Source organism: Heptranchias perlo, chromosome 6 (genome assembly GCF_035084215.1).
Source record: "Heptranchias perlo isolate sHepPer1 chromosome 6, sHepPer1.hap1, whole genome shotgun sequence".
NCBI classification, from domain to species: Eukaryota; Metazoa; Chordata; class Chondrichthyes; order Hexanchiformes; family Hexanchidae; genus Heptranchias; species Heptranchias perlo.
In genome coordinates, this window is record NC_090330.1 from 51,025,526 (window position 1) to 51,044,242 (window position 18,717).

General features: G+C 42.2%; 1 protein-coding gene across 1 annotated transcript in view; it reads left to right on the top strand.

Annotated features, from left to right (window-relative positions):
• Positions 1–17,784, top strand: part of LOC137322980 (ankyrin repeat domain-containing protein 42-like) — a 42,468-nt gene extending 24,684 nt beyond the window's left edge. Inside the window, exons 7-12 of the mRNA XM_067986268.1 lie at positions 3,598–3,723; positions 7,360–7,465; positions 9,473–9,642; positions 11,877–12,003; positions 13,243–13,384; positions 16,967–17,784. Of these exons, the coding sequence (XP_067842369.1) occupies positions 3,598–3,723; positions 7,360–7,465; positions 9,473–9,642; positions 11,877–12,003; positions 13,243–13,384; positions 16,967–17,092 (797 nt within the window). The 3' untranslated portion in view covers positions 17,093–17,784. The remainder of the gene's footprint in view (positions 1–3,597; positions 3,724–7,359; positions 7,466–9,472; positions 9,643–11,876; positions 12,004–13,242; positions 13,385–16,966) is intronic.
• Positions 17,785–18,717: the final 933 nt, after the last annotated feature.

The window sequence follows — 18,717 nt, forward strand, 5'->3', positions numbered from 1 at the left end:
GTGAAGGCCTTAGAGAGGGTGCAGAAAAGATTTACTGGAATGATTCCAGGGATGAGGGACTTTAGTTACGTGGATAGACTGGAGAAGCTAGGGTTGTTCTCCTAGGGTTCTCTCTTTAGAGCAGAGAAGGTTGAGAGGAGATTTGATAGAGGTATTCAAAATCATGAAGGGTCTAGACATAGTAGATAGAGAGAAATTGTTCCCATTGGCGGAAGGGTCAAGAACCAGAGGACATAGATTTAAGGTGACTGGCAAAAGAACCAATTCCGACATGAGGAAAAACATTTTTACACAGTGAGTGGTTATGATCTGGAATGCACTGCTTGAGGGGGTGGTGGAGGCTGATTCAGTCGTAGCTTTCAAAAAGGAATTGGCTAAGTACTTGAAGGGAAAGAATTTGCAGGGCTACGGGGCAAGGGCAGGGGAGTGGGACTAATTGGATTGCTCTTGCATAGAGCTGGCACGGACTTGATGGGCCGAATGGCCTCCTTCTAAGCTGTAACCATTCTATGATTCTATGATAAGTACATATGAAATAGGAGCAGGAGTAGGCCATACGGCCCCTTGAGCCTGCTCCGCCATTCAATAAGAATAAGATCATGGCTGATCTTCGACCTCAACTCCACTTTCCTGCCCGATCCCCATATCGTTGATTCCCTTAGAGTCCAAAAATCTGTCTGTCTCAGCCTTGAACATATTCAATGACTCAGCATCTACTGCCCTATGGAGTAGGGAATTCCAAAGATTCACAGTCCTCTGAGTGAAGAAATTCCTCCTCACCTCAGTCTTAAATGGCTGACCCCTTATCCTGAGACTATGACCCCTAGTTCTAGTTCGAGCACAAAAACGTTGTAGCATTTGCAGAACATGAAACTTTTTTTCAGTTTACAAGAGTGGTATTTCTTAAGTGATGTATAAGATTGCAGGGAAGAATTAAGGAATAATATAACCTAGTTTTTCTTCTTACGGAACACTTTTTAAAATCATATTTTTAAAAACCCTTTGCAAAATGCTTGTCGCTGTTAGATGGGATTATTTGGCTCATGGGTTTCCACATGACTGCTATTAATAGCAATACATGTGCTTCAAGTGAGGCAGAATGAACAATGTGAGTTTTTCAGCCTTGCTCCTATGTGGTTAAGACTGCAAAAAGCTCATCTAGTTGATATAAGTGAGTACAAGAGATACGGTAGCCCAGGAACTCAAATGCGACAGTCACGTTCAGAAATAAACAAGTAGGGAAGAAGGATGAAAAAGATGTTTCTCCATGGGTAGGGAAAATTAGAAAATGAGTCAAGATGGTCTTACCATTAAAACCTCCTAAAAGTTGGCTCACAAGCAGCATTGATGCCTGGAAACACTTGCTAGGAATCTTACAACACCAGGTTATAGTCCAACAATTTTATTTTAAAATCACAAGTTTTCGGAGATTATCTCCTTCATCAGGTGAGTAGTGAATGAGAGGTTCTCAAATCGCATATCTTATATTAGGCTGGGATACCATTACACCAATCAAAGGTGTCGTTGGTGTTCAGACAGGTTAGCCATGGAAAACAGTAGGTCCCAGTATGCTGAATACACAATGTGTCAAATTACACAGACCGAGAGAAAGAGACCCGAAAGGCAGAGAGAGAGAGAGAGAATTTCCAGTTGTATTAAAAACAGATAACTTTTATTTCCTTGCTGGTGGGGTTACGTGTAGCATGACATGAACCCAAGATCCTGGTTGAGGCTGTCCTCATGGGTGCGGAACTTGGCTATCAATTTCTGCGTTGTCGTGTGTCTCGAAGGCCGCCTTGGAGAACGCTTACCCAAAGATCGGTGGCTGAATGTCCTTGACTGCTGAAGTGTTCCCCGACTGGGAGGGAATCCTCCTGTCTGGCGATTGTTGCGCGGTGTCCGTTCAATGCTATACACCAGACACTGCACAGGACCTCCAACCAACGCTATACACCAGATACATCGACGACATTTTCTTCCTATGGACCCACGGCGAAGAATCACTGAAGAGACTACACGATAACATCAACAAGTTCCATCCCACCATCAAACTCACCATGGGCTACTCCTCAGAATCGGTTTCTTTTTTGGACACACGGATCTCCATCAAAGACGGGCACCTCAGCACCTCACTCTACCGCAAGCCCACGGACAACCTCACGATGCTCCACTTTTCCAGCTTCCACCCTAACCACGTCAAAGAGGCCATCCCCTATGGACAGGCCCTACGAATACACAGGATCTGCTCAGACGAGGAGGAACGCGATGGACAACTACAGATGCTGAAAGACGCCCTCGTAAGAACAGGATATGACGCTCGACTTGTCGATCGACAGTTCCGACGGGCCACAGCGAAGAATCGCATAGACCTCCTCAGAAGACAAACACGGGACGCAACCAACAGAGTACCCTTCGTCATCCAGTACTTCCCCGGAGCGGAGAATCTACGCCATGTTCTCCGCAGCCTTCAACATGTCATCGATGACGACGAACTCCTCGCTAAGGCCATCCCCACACCTCCACTACTCTCCTTCAAACAGCCACCCAACCTCAAACAGACCATCGTTCGCAGCAAATTACCCAGCTTTCAGGAGAACAGCGTCCACGACACCACACAACCCTGCCACGGCAACCTCTGCAAGACATGCCAGATCATCGACACAGATACCACCATCACACGAGAGGACACCACCCACCAGGTACATGGTTCATACTCCTGTGACTTGGCCAATGTTGTCTACCTCATACGTTGCAGGAAAGGATGCCCCGGAGCATGGTACATTGGCGAGACCATGCAGACACTGCGACAACGGATGAACGGACACCGTGCAACAATCGCCAGACAGGAGGGTTCCCTCCCAGTCGGGGAACACTTTAGCAGTCAAGGACATTCAGCCACCGATCTTCGGGTAAGCGTTCTCCAAGGCGGCCTTCGAGACACACGACAACGCAAAATCGTCAAGCAGAAATTGATAGCCAAGTTCCGCACCCATGAGGACGGCCTCAATCGGGATCTTGGGTTCATGTCACGCTATACGTAACCCCACCAGCAAGGAAAAAAAAGTTATCTGTTTTTAATACAACTGGAAATTCTCTCTCTCTCTCTCTCTCTCTGCCTTTCGAGTCTCTTTCTCTCTGTCTGTGTAATTTGACACATTGTGTATTCAGCATACTGGGACCTACTGTTTTCTGTGGCTAACCTGTCTGAACACCAACGACACCTTTGATTGGTGTGATGGTATCCCAGCCTAATATAAGATATGCGATTTGAGAACCTCTCATTCACTACTCACCTGATGAAGGAGATAATCTCCGAAAGCTTGTGATTTTAAAATAAAATTGTTGGACTATAACCTGGTGTTGTAAGATTCCTTACATTTGTCCACCCCAGTCCATCACCGGCATCTCCACATCATGGAAACACTTGCTTACCTTTCTGGTTTTTGGGTGAAGTAGGAGTGTGTGGAGGTACATAAAAGGGTAGGGAAAAATTATCCAACAAATTGTGGGTAAATGAAAACCTGCTATTATTATTTTAAAAAGTTTAAAATGGTGCATGCAAGTAATAATGTTTTGCTATTTCCTGCTTATTTTAAGACCTCGCTTTTCCAGCTCATGCAAGTGCATTCAAAGGAGATCTCGAGACTCTGCGACAGCTAGTGGAATCTGGAGTGATTAACATCAACGAACGAGATGACAAGGGCTCCACCCCCATGCATAAAGGTCAGCCCCATCCTTGTCACGGTATTGGTTTGCAGTAAAAAATAATTTGGCTGGTTGGGTGGTGTGGTGGATTAGCATACAGACTTCTAATTTCTGCAACCTCCGTTTGAATACTGATGTAGTGAAAGTCTTTGCCAACCAGAAGACTTGTATGTTAAATTAATCTAGACAGTTTTTCCATCCAATAGGCTCATGCTCACAGTGCAAAACTGCCCATAATTCAGCAAAATTGCTACTAAGATAATCCCAGAGAGATTGAGGTGGAATAATTCCTACTGATTCACAAGATGGTGCTTTTTTGAGATTTGGGTTTCGGCACATTGTTGAGGCAGAGTACCAGGATCTGGCCTGTGATGTATTTGTCCTAGGAATGCTTAATACTGGTGGGTGTTGAAAAGGTAAAATATTTCAGTCCCTAGCCTCTCATGCTAATGAGCATGGGGCAAAATCATCCATGAAAATTGACCATTTGGAATTTTGATTTCTAGATCCTTTTTAATTCCGTTTTTTATCATTTGAGTAGTCTGGGTTACAGAACTTTGAAGGCATATGTCACAACTGTAATTCTGAAAGTTGGCCAAAAGAAGCAGCAATTTACCTTTTCAGCACTCACCATCAGTATTGAACAGCACAGACCAGATCCTGATACTCTGCCTCAAACCCTTTCTGTACCCTCATTAAAAATAGAATATGGTTTGAGTATTTAAAGTAATTAAAGTAATTGCAAAATTACCATTTGTAAATGCATTTTTATGTTCATGGTGGATTAATTTTGTCCATGGCATTCAATTACTGATCAAGACAAATATCAGGACAGGTAATTTTTCAGTATTGCTTGACTGAAATATCCTTGAATGAATTCTGTGCATTATGTTACCTAAATATAGCTTTCACCACTTTTTTTTAGATCGAAGGAACATTAGCACAAGGAAAATCTCAACATTATATGTTGCTTTAGTTGTTTTATATGAAATATAAAACAAACACTTAGATATATTGTCATTAGAATGTGGAAATATCTTGGTTTTTTTCCTGTATGATTTTTGGTGTGGATAGGAAATGGTAAATCAGGGGATATTTAAAAAAAGGTCGCCAGCTTTTAGACAGTTTGAACCTAGTAAGAAAGTGAAGGGTCAGATTGAGTCCCTGGCTAGCAAGTGGCAGAGCCACAGAAGACCCATATCACTTAATGGTGAGGGAGCGATTTGCAGGTTGTCCCATAGAGGTGAGCAGACAGACTGACTTCAAGGTACATGATGATGATGGGCACGTGTCTCACCAGACCTGCATTACTACCCAAAATGGGATGAACTCTTACAATTTGGAGGACTAATGAGCTTCCCCAAAAAAAGCAACTGTGAAGCAGGAATAGAGGATAAGGCTGCCTGTTCCATGTCCCTCATTGGTATGTGACCACTGCTGAAGTTCAGTATGAAAATGCATGCCTTTGCACAGCCCAAAGTAATAGATAGTTGGGAAGGCTCCTCCACACCGATTAATTGGCCACTACAACAACTGCAGGGATGCCTTCTACTCCAGTTGAACTATAGGATCTTCTGATCCAATTCCAAAAAATATGGGACAGGGAATATTGGAAATAAATAGAATAAACAGGGAAGAATATTTATAATTAAAACACTGTCTTTGCCTAAGAGGGAAAAGAGATTTATTCATGCCCTCGTAAATCATCCTAAGTTAATAATGATGTAACTGGCACAGACCAGGAGTGATTTATACTCACACTGAAAATCTCATCTGGTGTGAAGAGATTTGGATTATAAAATGCATGCAAAAAATGTCTTTACATTGTTTGTTCTTTATGTGTTGAAAAGTTGTATGGTCATCCTTCCCAAATGGGTGAGGTGACATGATTATTTCTCAGTAGTTACTAGAATAGGTAACAACATAATGAGTAAAAATGAACACACTTATTTTTTCTTAATGGTGAGACATTAGGAACTGTGGAGGAGCAAAGGGATTTAGATGTCCATGTACACAAATCACTAACAGCTGGTGTACAGGTGCAAAAACTAATCAAAAAAGGCTAATGAAATGTTGGCCTTTACCTCAAGGGGGTTGGAATTCAAAAATGACAAAGTTGTACAGAGCCTTGGTCAGACCCCATCTGGTGTACTGCCTTCAGTTTTGGGCACCAAACCTCAGGAAAGATATATTGGTCTTAGAGGGAGTACAGCGCTGATTCATCAGATTGATACCGGGGCTTAAAGGATTAAATTATGAGGACAAGTTGCATAAACTTGGCTTTTATTCTCTTGAATTTAGAAGGCTGAGGGTCATCTAATTGAAATGTTTAAAATGATAAAGGGATTTGATAGGGTAGATATAGAAAAAACTATTTCCTCTGGTGGGGGAATCCAGAACAAGAGGGCAGAATCTTAAAATTAGAGCCAGGTCATTTAGAAATGAAATCAGGAAGCATATTTTCACGCAAAGGGTAGTGGAAATCTGGAACAATCTCCCACAAAAGGCTGAGGATGCTGGGTCAATAGAAATTTTCAAGACTGTGATTGATAGATTTTTGTTGGGTAAGGGTATCAAAGGATATGGAGCAAAAGCAGGTAAATGGAGTTGAGATACAGATCAGCCATGATCTAACTGAATGGCAGAACAGGCTCAAGGGACTGAATGGCCTACTCCTATTCCCATATAACTTTTGGAGTGGTGGGAAGGGATGATATCAGACAGATCCATTCATCAGGTAAGTAATAGAAATTTGAAACAAACTTTCTCTTTATGGTTTTCAGTTGCTGTAATCATGTAAACCATAAGCATTGTTGCCTTAACAATTGTAGACCACTTTTCCTACAAAATACACAAAAGGGAAATTTTAACTCCCGGGTGGGAAGCCAGCAGGATGGGTGGGCTGACTGTCCGGTAGCTGCAGTGGGAGGCCCGGACCAATCCAATGGCCAGGTTTCATTAACATCCTGCTGGTCAGCTTCTCACCTAAAACGGGCGTCCAGAGGTAGCTCATTGGCTTTAAGACTACAAAGATTAGGTGGCCATAGGCTGCTAGGCAGTCATATTAGTCACGGGGGAGGGTGATACAGGAGGGTTCGGCGGGTGAGAAGGCGGGTGGGAGGGTGGTGAGATGTGCGTGGGAGCTCGGGCAGCAGTGGCCCAAACTTTCTTTGTGGGGCCTGCAGAAGCTGTCCTGCTCCTCCGGGCCCTACAAAGATAAGTTTTACACACCTATGCCAGGGGCATCACCGCGGGCTCAGTAAGCAGTTAATGTTTCATCGGGGTCCTTCTATCGAAGTGATTGGACCCTGATTTGCATATATTGTGAGGCTTCTCAGCCACCCAAGAAAAAAGCGGTGTTAAAATAGGTGCCGGGCAGGAAACAAGCCGTAGGTGTACTGGTTGGATTTTAACTCCCGTTCTGCCCGGTTTCCACCAAAGATTCCCCCTAAATAGTCCACTACCACAGGCTGTAAACCTTGGGTTGTATTAATGTTGGTTTGAATACCGCTTATGTAATAAATGCAAAATAGTTGCTGTAATAAAAAGCACAAGGCCAATAAAGGAATCTTGGACACAAATGAAAAGTGTTTAGTTTTTCTTAATGGCAAGATTGAATCATATGTGACTGACACTTGTATGTACAATTCTTAGCTGCTGGACAAGGGAACCTTGGCTGCCTGCAATGGCTCATAGAAATGGGGGCAGACCATCACATCAAAAATGATGCTGGCGAGACATCAAAGGACGTGGCTAAGAGGTAGTCAGGATTAGTTGTACAATCTGTAGTGCTATTAGAAATGTATGATCTTCTAACCTCATCTGCAATGATGAATGATGGGCCATGTTTTTAGACTATCTTGTACCATGTCCATCAATTTGAGAATTTTAAGACTTTGCTTAGTCTCTACCAAAAGAGCTCTGTTTCATTTGTGTCACATTATTTTAATACTTTGCATTTCATACAGCTTTTTGGGAAAAATATTTTTTTGGCTAAAATCAGGTAACAGTTTTTCACAAAGGGAGAAATAGAAAGTGGTGGTCTCTTATGATTACAGTGGTTGGGTCGTTTGTGCAGACCAATGAAGAATCAAAACTCTTGTGATAACATCAGTAACTGAGTATAATTTATTAGTGTGTTTCACATTATACTATAGTTCAAACTTCAAAAGGAAATTGGTATACTGCTGTACTACTAAAAAACCTCATTGGTTTGGTTACATTGTAAACATAATCTTCAACAAAAGTGACGGTAGGGAATGAATAGTATGGAAATGAGAACTACACAAGCAGTGTATCAAACCACTTGTATTCAACTAGAGCTCTAATCCCTGTTTCAGTTTCTCACCTTAAATAGGGGCTGTTGTGTTCTGGAAGGTTAATAAAAAAAACTGTTGCTCAGTAAAAGCCATCACTTATTTGTACAAGATGTTTGTTACTTTGGCTGACATAATATTACAGAGTAGAAAAAACAAAGTTGACAATGTATGTTATTGAGAAACAAAGCACCACATCCTTGGAGGGATGAGAGATTCCCACTGTTAGTGATTTGTGATATGATCACACATCATGGCTCCAAAAACCCACAGATATTCCAGAAGACTCTCGCCATAACTTCAGCAGGGTTCTGCTGAAATAGTCGGAAGCTAGGCCAGGACCTGGATACGTTGGGTCCTGGCCTGTGCCCAAGTTTCCAGGATGGCCTTGTAGGGGTGGAGTCTCCACTTGACTCTAACAAGGCCATTATAAAAGGGCAGCAGGACCCTGAAAGTTGGAGTTCCTGTGCTCCAGGCCTTCACTGGGATCTGGCATATGGTTGGCGGAGGTGTAACATCCAACCACTGTTGGTTGTGGGGCCGACTTGGGGATTCCCTGCCAAGATCATGTCCTGGACCCCTAAGGATTTGAGTACCAGATTAAAAAAAATAAATTTTAAAGATGCCCCATAAGGACACCTGTACCTAGTTTCCAGGGGGGATCCGGCAACCCCCACCCTACTCCCTGTGGAAGGCTGCCTTCAGCCAGACTTTCCAGCCTAATGCCAATGGAGGGTGCTCCAGATGCACGGTCATCCATCATAGACAAGATAATTAAGGGTCCTCTCTTTGGCCCCATGAACTTTGGCGGAGGTCCGAGTGGCTGCATCTTGGTACTTATGCTGTGATGTGCTGTCATGTGGATTTTTGGGGCCCATATCTTTATACATTCAATATAACAAGGTCCATCAGAAAGAGCCTGAGGTCACACTCATGTGCTGTGCCTTAGTGTAAAAACTTTGTGTAAATTCTGAAGCGTAAAATGTTCAATGCTTTTTTTGAATTACAGAGTGTCCCTTTTATTTTCTCACAAGTTTTTCTCCCTTCTGGTCTATAGGACTCAGTTACGCACTCACTTTACCAACTGAGCAGTTGGGGAATTGCTTGTTCATCAGATTTTTTCTCATGTAAAGCAAGTACACTACCCCCCAGCTGTAAGCCCTCTGAAACAACTTGAACTCCTTATGGATTCCTCGCTAATATAAAATCCATATAAAAACACTCTGAGTAAAATTCTTTTGTTAAAACAAGTGTTAATGTGTAGCACTCATGAAACTGGTATGGAGGTCAAAAGAGAATATCTTCAATCCAAACGTTATTCCAGTGAAAGGAAATCCCTATGCAATGGCAAGAGTTGGGCTCAAACCAGAAACAGTTGTTATGCTTGTATAAACCCATATCTTTTTAGTATAGATCCAGTACAAACTGACCCTTGAATTGCTACAATGTAGATTTTCCCAGTTGGCTGCTGTTAAACTCCTGGGAGGAGGCATGGATGATGATTCTGATGAAGAGCTGAATAAAGACAATCCCAGCTTCTTTGACCAACATGGTATAGAAGGGAGTACAGATAACAAGGACAACGTTAACCTGAGTGCTGGTCAGAAGAGGGAGGCAAGGAGTAAGTTGACATTCTGTGTGTGCTTTACATTAAACAATATGTAATTCTGCAAAGTGCATTGGAATACTAACATGGTGTGCTACAGGGAAACCTATTCTCCCATAGGTGAGTTCCCAGTCTCACTTGGACTGTCTGATGGATGGCAGTAATAGAATAGTGGAAGTTGCTGTAATCCTTGCTGGAATGCAGAAGTAACAGTGAATCACTTGACAGGTCTTCGTGTCTCGAATGATCAGTGGCCGTTCAAGCAGCGCTTATGGTGAATCTCTTCCTCCGCCATAAAAAGCTATGCGTTAAATTTGTCATTTTGTGTAATCAGCTTTTTTGACCTGTCACCTCTTACACCTGCAATTGATTACCAAGACCCTCCAAAACTTGGGTGATTACAATATACCTTCATCCTGGTTCGAGGTCTTTAGCTGTTCCAGGTGAATCTGGTTATGTTTGTTTAGGTCCCAAAAGATAGATTAAGAGATAGAAGGATTCATCTCTGTAGCATGTGAAGGATGTATAATGCCCTTGGGAGGGTCTTCATTTTTGAGATGCCGTGCAAATGGGGTGTTGGTCCACCTTTCCCTCCCACTCCTGAGAGAACCCCCACTATCTCTGTGATGAACATTTATTTAAAGCAGTGAGTGTTTTTGACACTACTCGGTTATTTAGCTGGGAGAAGATACTGAGTGCAACAAATTGAATCAACTGGACTAGAATTAGCAAATATTACTTCAACTCGTTTTATTTTTTGATTTTTTTGTTTACTTGTATTTTAGGTGATTTTTTTTGTGTTTGTCAAGGTGAGGTTCTAGGAAATGGAACATTTTGTAATTTTAGCAAATGTAACTATTGACCACTTCCAAGTCAGGTCTAGTTGTAGAAGAAAGTTTCCTCTAACCTTGGAAGAATATTCCCTACTGTACCAGAGTGAAGTTTCCATTTTCCTCACCGATCATCCATAGTAATAATAAGTTGTTGTGATTGTCAATTTAATGACCATCTGTAGAAAATTGTAGGTACTTTTCTACTGTGTGACCTATCCTCTGGAAACTCAGTCAAGACTGCTGAAATTAAATTTGCATAGGACCCATTCCATCGCTCTGGAATGGATTTAAACCCTGTCCCAGAGGTGAAAGTACATTGTGTTCACTCACTGCACCATGCAGCCCCTTACAAGTCTGCCATTTCAACTTAACGTAATTTGAACTGCCTCACATAATAAGGCTTAGTAACTTCTCCAAGCTGGTGACGCCATTAGTACTCAAAATAGGAACAATTGTAAAATGAACAGAAATATAGATTTTAAATAAAACTGTTAAAAGTATTGTGTTGTTTTGATTTTGACGGTGATACAGATGATAACATTCCCTCTTAAAGGCAAAACATTTCCATTACATATTTTTAATAATTCACTTTTTAAAAAAAACCTCAAGGCTCTCGTCATGCAGCCACACACGGGTGAGCAGCGCCAGGAGAGTAAGGTCTCCTCTGATGATAATTTGTAGCACCTCAGCCAGTCGGATTCCAGTATTCCAATAAGCTGTGATTAAATAACACCATGTACCAGGTTGGAATAATCTTCTCTTCAGGATATATATGTTTTAGCTCATTGTATTCTAAGAGATTGACAGTGGCTGACAGAACACGTACATGCAGCACAGGGAGAAAAATACAAAGATTATAACTAATCAATTTACAGTCTTTGTAATATAGGCACAAGCCCCTCAATTTTCCTTGTAGGGGTTACGTTCCCCTCTCCCCTCTTCTCTCACCCCTCCCCTTGCTTCAAATCCTGTAATGGCCCCTGATGTTCCTACCATCCCCCTTCCCAACTCCACAGAGCAGACACCCAGATGATGGTGGGAATCTGGAGTGCTTACAGTGTTAAATTGACCAGCCGCTATTTTTTGTCCCATGTCACAGATTTGTTTCCCTACCAGCTGCATGATGCATGGCCCTTTTGCTTTGTGGGAAAAATCCAAGAAAAAGGAGTAAACAAAGCATCTCACAATTCACAGTGGCACTAATTAATCCTTTATATTAGCATTCTTTTTCTGGAGTGCTATTTCCATATATATCAAATAAATACCATATACTTATCTTTCTTGAATGCTTAATGGTGTTTACCTTAAAACCCAATTCCAGCATTATCCTACCATACTTAACACATGAGGAAACTCTACACTACTCTATAAATCTCTCTTTTTCTGTTAATCAATCTCTCATGTTCATCAATGCAGTGAGGGCCTACAAAAAGATTGAAAAATTTGAGCGGTTATTAGAAATTGCAAAAAGGAACTACAGACAACTTGGAGGCATGCTAGAGGAAGACCAGCTCCGGCGGAAGGAAGAGAAAGAAGCAGAAAGGTAGTTATCACTCACAACCTTTTTATTACTATGGAAGTAATTTTCAGAGGACGCGCTGTCAGCACACTGCACATTTCAGAAATTCTTGGCTGTGCTGCCCGTACGGTTCTGTCCATTGAAATTAATAGATGGAAAATCGGGGGTGAGGTTTCCCACCACCAGCATGTAGCCTGAAAATATATGGTAAGCAAAAATTGATTTAATCATTCTCCTGTTAAGAATAGTAAACCGCTCTTTTAGTATGCCAGTTTGGGAACAAAACCTCTGGTACCCTTCCTGATACCAAAATAGCCAATTGTAATTAAGTAGACTAATTTTAATATAAACTGAATTAAAGTAATATGTGGAAGCGCTGCCTCTTCTAACTCAAAACGACATAGTTGGGTGGCATAAGGGCACAATGTACTGCTGCACTGAGCTGCTGTGGTAGGACATGACTTCACATGTGCAGTTTGTCGCGTAACCTAGTTCTCCATCTCAGTTGTAATTTTCAGTTAGAGGACATATCCTTTCCTCACAAAAACGTAAAAAGAGCTTTACCCTGCACTGGACCTGCTGAATATCATTTGACAGTGCTGCATACCAATGCTGGGTACAGAAACAAGAAAATATTGACATTACATCACTATCAGATAGAACTCCAATAGTCATTTCATTACCTAAAGTAGAGACTTCTATAAATTTAAACACACCAGGTTAAATTTAGTTACTAGCTTGAAATCCAGATTGGAAGAACACTACTTATGGGGGGCAGGGGGAAATACTTTCAATCTAAGCCTGTTTTTAACCAAGGTTCATTATGTTTTTGCAAGGTGAGCAGGTAGATTGATGGATACCTGCCATAGTGGGTGTCTCAGAAAGACTCAGCTCCCCAGTGCTCCTGTTTCAACCTGGGGCTTACCTTCTCTCTAAGGCACAGAGACCGCCTGTTCTGAGTTAGATGATCTCAACCAGGGTAGCAGTTAGGGTGTTTCAATTAGCAGCAGCATCCCTCAGTTAAGGAAAAGAAAATCAGCCAGGACTACCACTCCGGATCATTGTACAGCAACTCTTACTCAAAGTCCATATGCGCTCAGCTGTTATTTTCTCCATAGTTGTATAGCTGGCACACATTGTCAAGGCTCACACATTATTCACGCTGTGTTTAGAAAGTTTTTTCCTTGGGTGGGGAGCAGCACTTTGAAAGTATTTCTCGTGTAAGGTAGGTGATGATGTAGAATGATATTTGCCTTTGCACAGAATGCTGCTGGAGTTGCAGGCTCAACTGGAATATGAGCGCCTACGCCGTGAGAAGCTGGAATGTCAGCTGGATGACTGTCGAGCAGAGATAGGCCACTTGAATCAGTGTCTGGAAAAGCTGAAGACATCTGGTGGCTCTGTGGTGAGTGGCCTTGCTAGTTCATCTGGTTTAAAGATACTAATATTTTAAGAGAATTTTGACAAAGTAAGTACATGTAACTTTTTTTTAGTAGTGAACCCAGTGAATATTTTGAACAGGCGGTTACTCTCGCCTCTCCTCTGACATTCGGTTTTTGCATCCATGTCCGAATCAAGGCTGTAATGAGGTCTGGAGCCGAGTGCTTCTGGCGGAAGCCAAACTAACTGTTGGAGAGTAGATTATTGATAAGTAGGTATCATTGATGGCATTATTGGCGTCTCCTTTACTGATGATTGGCCAAGTTTGATTTCCCATGTTTTTTCATGTGGATGGGACTAACCTGGTCAATCTTCCACATTGTCAAATGTCTCTAGTGTCACAGCTGTACTTGAACAGCATAGCCAAGCGGGGCGGTTAGTTCTGCGCAGATCTTCGGCAGTGCGGCTGAGGTGTTGTCAGGGTCTAAAACCATCACTGTGTCCAGTGCACTCAGCTGCTTAATGTCACGTGGAGTGAACCGAATTGGCTGCACACTGGTATTATGGTGAGACCTTAGGAGGAGGCCGAGTGGCATCGTCCACTTGGCACTTTTTTCTGAAGATCTTTGCAAACGCTTCATCCTTGTCTCTTGCACTTACATGCTGGACTTCACCATAGTTGATGATTGGGTTGTTCATGGAGCCTCCTTTTTCTGTTAGTTGTCTGATTGTCTACCACCATTCTCGACTGGATGTGTTAGGGCTATAGAGCTTTGTTCTGATCTTGGTTGTGGACCATTTAGTTCTCTGTATAGCCTGCTGTGTTTGGTATTTAGTGCTGTGTTATAGCTTCACTAGGATGGTGTCTCATTCTGAAGTGTGTCTAGTGCTGCGTTTGACATGCCTCTCTACATTCTCCATAAGTAATTTGGTGAGGATGAGGTCACTTGTGTTGGTTTGCTCACCATGTGATGGCAGCCCAGTTTTGCAGCCATGTCATAGAATCATAGAAATTTACAGCACAGAAGGAGGCCATTTGGTCCATCGTACCTGTGCCAGCCGAAAAAGAGCTATCCAGCCTAATCTCACTTTCCAGCATTTGGTCCATAGACTTGTAGGTTATGGCACTTCAAGTGCATATCCAAGTACTTTTTAAACGTGATGAGGGTTTCGGCCTTTACTATCCTTTCGGGCAGTGAGTTTCAGACCTCCACCATCCTCTGGGTGAAAAAAATTCTCCTCGGCTCCCCCCGATCCTTCTACCAATTACTTTAAATCTGTGCCCCCTGTTTATTGACTTCTCTGCTAAGGGAAATAGGTCCTTCCAATCCACTCTATCTAGGCCCCTCCTAATTTCATACACCTCAATTAAAATCTCCCCTCAGCCTCCTCTGTTCCAAAGAAAACAACCCCAGCCCATCCAACCTTTCATCATACCTAAAATTCTCCAGCCCTGGCAACACCCTCATAAATCTCCTCTGTACCCTCTCTAGTGCAATCACATCTTTCCTGTAATGTGTTGATCACAACTGTACGTAGTACTCAAGCTGTGGTCTAACAAGTGTTTTATACAGTTCTGGCATAACCTCCCAGCTCTTATATTCTGTGCCTCGGCTAATAAGGGAAAGTATTCCATATGCCTTCTTATCCACCTTATCTACCTGTCCTGCTACCTTCAGGGATCTGAGGACATGCACCCCAAGGTCCCTCTGATCCTCCACACCGCTCAGTATCCTCCCATTTATTGTGTACTCCCTTGCCTTGTTTGCCCTCCCCAAAGTCATTATCTTACATTTCTCTGGATTGAATTTCATTTGCCACTTTTCTGCCCACCTGACCAGTCCTTTGATATCTTCCTGCAGTCTACAGCTTTCCACCTCACTATCAACCACACGGCCAATTTTTGTACCTGCAAACTTCTTAATCATACCCCCTACTTTTAAGTCTAAATCATTAATATATACCACAAAAAGCAAGGGACCTAGTACTGAGCCCTGCGGAACCCCACTGGAAACAGCTTTCTAGTCACAAGAACACCCTTCGACCATTACTCTTTGCTTCCTACCACTGAGTCAAGTTTGGATCCAACTGGCTACTTTCCCTTGGACTTTTATTTTTTTGACCAGTCTGCCATGTGGGACCTTGTCAAAAGCCTTGCTAAAATTCATGTAGACTACATCAAATGCGTTACCCTCATTGACCCTCCATGTTACCTCCTCAAAAAATTCAATCAAGTTAGTCAGACACGACCTTCCCTTAACCAATCCATGCCTTTCTAAATGAAGATTAATACTGTCCCTCATTTGTTTCCAATAATTTGCCCACCACCGAGGTTAGACTGAATAGCCTATAATTACTCGGTCTATCCCTTTCTCCCTTTTTAAACAACGCCCTTCAGGAGTCTGCCAGCTCAGTCGGTGGTGGCACTACTTAGCCACTGTTGGTCATGGACATTGAAGTCCCCCACCCAAGGTACGTTCTGTGCTCTTGCTTCCTTCAATGCTTCTTCCAAATGGTGTTCAACATGGAGAAGTATTGATTCATCAGTTGAGGGAATTGTAGATTATAATTAGCCTTGTTTGACCTGAAGCTATGTGACTTTATGGTGTTTAGAGTCAGTAATAAGGGCTCCCAGGGCCAAGCCCACCCAACTGTGTATCACATCACTTCTGATAAGACAATCTTCCTGATTGGACAGATCATACCCAGGAATAGTGATGGAGGAGTCTGGGATGCTAGTTGATAGATATTAATTACACCCTGAGTGCGACTGTCAGGCTGTTGCTTGAGTAATCTGTTGGACAATTCTCCCAACTTGGGCACCAATTCCCTAGCTGTTAATGAAGAAGACTTTGCAGAGTTGGGATTGCCTGAGTTCTGTAGTGATTGATTACAACTGAATGACTTGCTAGGCCACTTTAGACAGTATTGACAGTCAACCATATATAGGTGTGGCAGGGACCCTTACCTGAAAGACATTAGTGAACAAAATGGATTTTTATGGCAACCGTGTTCATTTTTCTTGTGCTAGCCCATAATTTACCAGATTTTCCATTGTATAGAACCAATTGTACAATGTCATTGCTGTGGGCCAGTACAGATGCACAGCACCACACAACAGTGACTACACTTCAAAAGCAATTCAGTAGCTGTGAAGGGCTTTGGAGCATCCTGAGGATGTGAAAGGCACATTAAAAATGCAAGTTCGTTTGTTCTTCTTTCCTTTCAAGTGCCATGCTGGGGCTCCAGTGGAATATCGGCCTTATTATTTCTCAGACTTCTGTCCTGTCAGCTGACCATGTTGTTTGTTGCAAAACACCCCTATTTTCCTGTCATCGTGTGAAGCTGGATGGTAAATTTGGACTAAACAGCAGTAGTGGTGGAAGATATAAATCCAATTTCTAAAATCATCCTCATCCCATGAGTGTGTTACAGATTTTTTAACACATATCCAGCTATTATTTATTCACTATTGAATTTTGTTTATAATATCTCATAGCAGAAGCTAATGATTTGCATTTTGAAGTTAGTATTTACCAGAGCAGAGCAGCCCTGCATTTTTTTCATGCTAGGTCAGCTTATGGCTTTTTTCCCTTTGCCTTTGTAGGAAGAGAATGTTGAAGAGCCAGTTAAAGAGAAAAGAAAAGTAAAGAAGAAACAGACGGTCAGCGCTGGAGGCGTGTTTGTGCGGCGTATCCCCGACAGGCAGAGTGTCAATCCCAGACCTCTCTGACACTCCAGAATCCTTTTCCACAGACTTGTTTAAATTAACTATCAATTCCAAATTATAGTCCCACCTGCACATAAATTGCTCCCTCAGTTTAGTCTCTTTTAAAAAAAAACTAGAAGTCACTGTCCTATTTTAGAATATAAGTGTGAATTTTGGAACAAATTTTACTGGTATTGATAATATTGCTATTATTTTTCTGATCATTTTATTTTACTTTAAAACTGTTTTATATCTATTTATTTAGTAACTGTTCATTTCTAAATCAGGATTTATACACTGGGTTATTGGTCAGTTTATGTTTGAGAGTTTGAAATATAATTGAAGAAATACTTCTACATCAGGTCACTCACATCTGTCATATGAACCAAATATGCCTGCACTGCAATCCAATGTGGCATAGAATTTTAACTGCTGTGCATAATTTTGGTGCAGAATTACTTTACAGAATAGTTATAATGATTTGGTATTGGCATTTGCAGAAATGTATTAATACTTGCAATTATGAAGAAATGCTTCAATTTCTACTCTTTAAAAATTAAATGATCACATTTCCTTGTAACATGTTATGTTTTGATGCTTCAACAATGCTATTATAAATGGATCTTTGAATCTCTAGCCAAGTTTAGGCTAGAGATTTCTGTTGGTGTAAAGATCTCTGGTTGGTTCTTGCTCCATTCCATATTGCTGGCCATGAGTGAAGGTTCTGTGTGGAGGGGGAGGGGGAGGAATGAGGAATGAGGGGGAGGAATGAGGGGGAGGAAGGGAGAAGGAGGGTGGATGCAGAAGAGGGGAAAAGGGAAGGGAGGTGGGAGAGGAAGAGAATGGAAAGGGGAGTTCCCTCCATCGAAGCAACATAAAAATGACAAAACCTCCACGCTGCAGCTGTGGACAGCACGGGGGCAGAGGGGTGTCCAGCCTGCCTGCCACTTCATGAACCAGTGCCTGGGCACAAGCAGTTAACTGAGGGGTAGGAGGAGAATGGTAACGGTTGCGATGATTGCCATCTTAGTCCGGGCCCAAAGTTAACATTACCTGGAGGGGAAACTGAGAATGGCTAGTGATATTACAAGTAAAGGGTGAATTTGAAAAGTTGAAATAGATTTAAAATTAAATGTAAAATGTCCGCATTTTTAAAAAAAAACTTACCTTTACCAAAATACGGGACACCACTGGAGGCTCAGAACTGTAGGTTGCTCCACAGTAACACCCAATAACCAGTGCCTGCTGCTGCATGCAGTCTGACATAAGTGCTGGCAATTTCCTCAGAGGTTCTCCTGCTTGGCTGCCGTAACTTTGCCAGAAACCCTGTTTGTGTGTGTACGCGGGTTTTTGACGATCTTACGGCCGCTAATCCGGAGAGTCTGCCAGGAAATTCACCTTCCCCCAGGTTTTTTAATCCTATCTTCTAACTGATTTTGCAGTTAAGGTGTTACTAGTATTATCACAGTCATACAGCACAGGAGGAGGTCATTAGGCCCATCTTTGAAAGAGCTATCCAATTAGTCCCACTCCCCTGCTCTTCCCACATAGCCCTGCAAATATTTCCCCTTCAAGTATTTATCCAATTCCTTTTTGAAAGATAGGATGGTGGAAGCAAATTCAGTCCTTTCAGGCAGTGCACTCCAGAT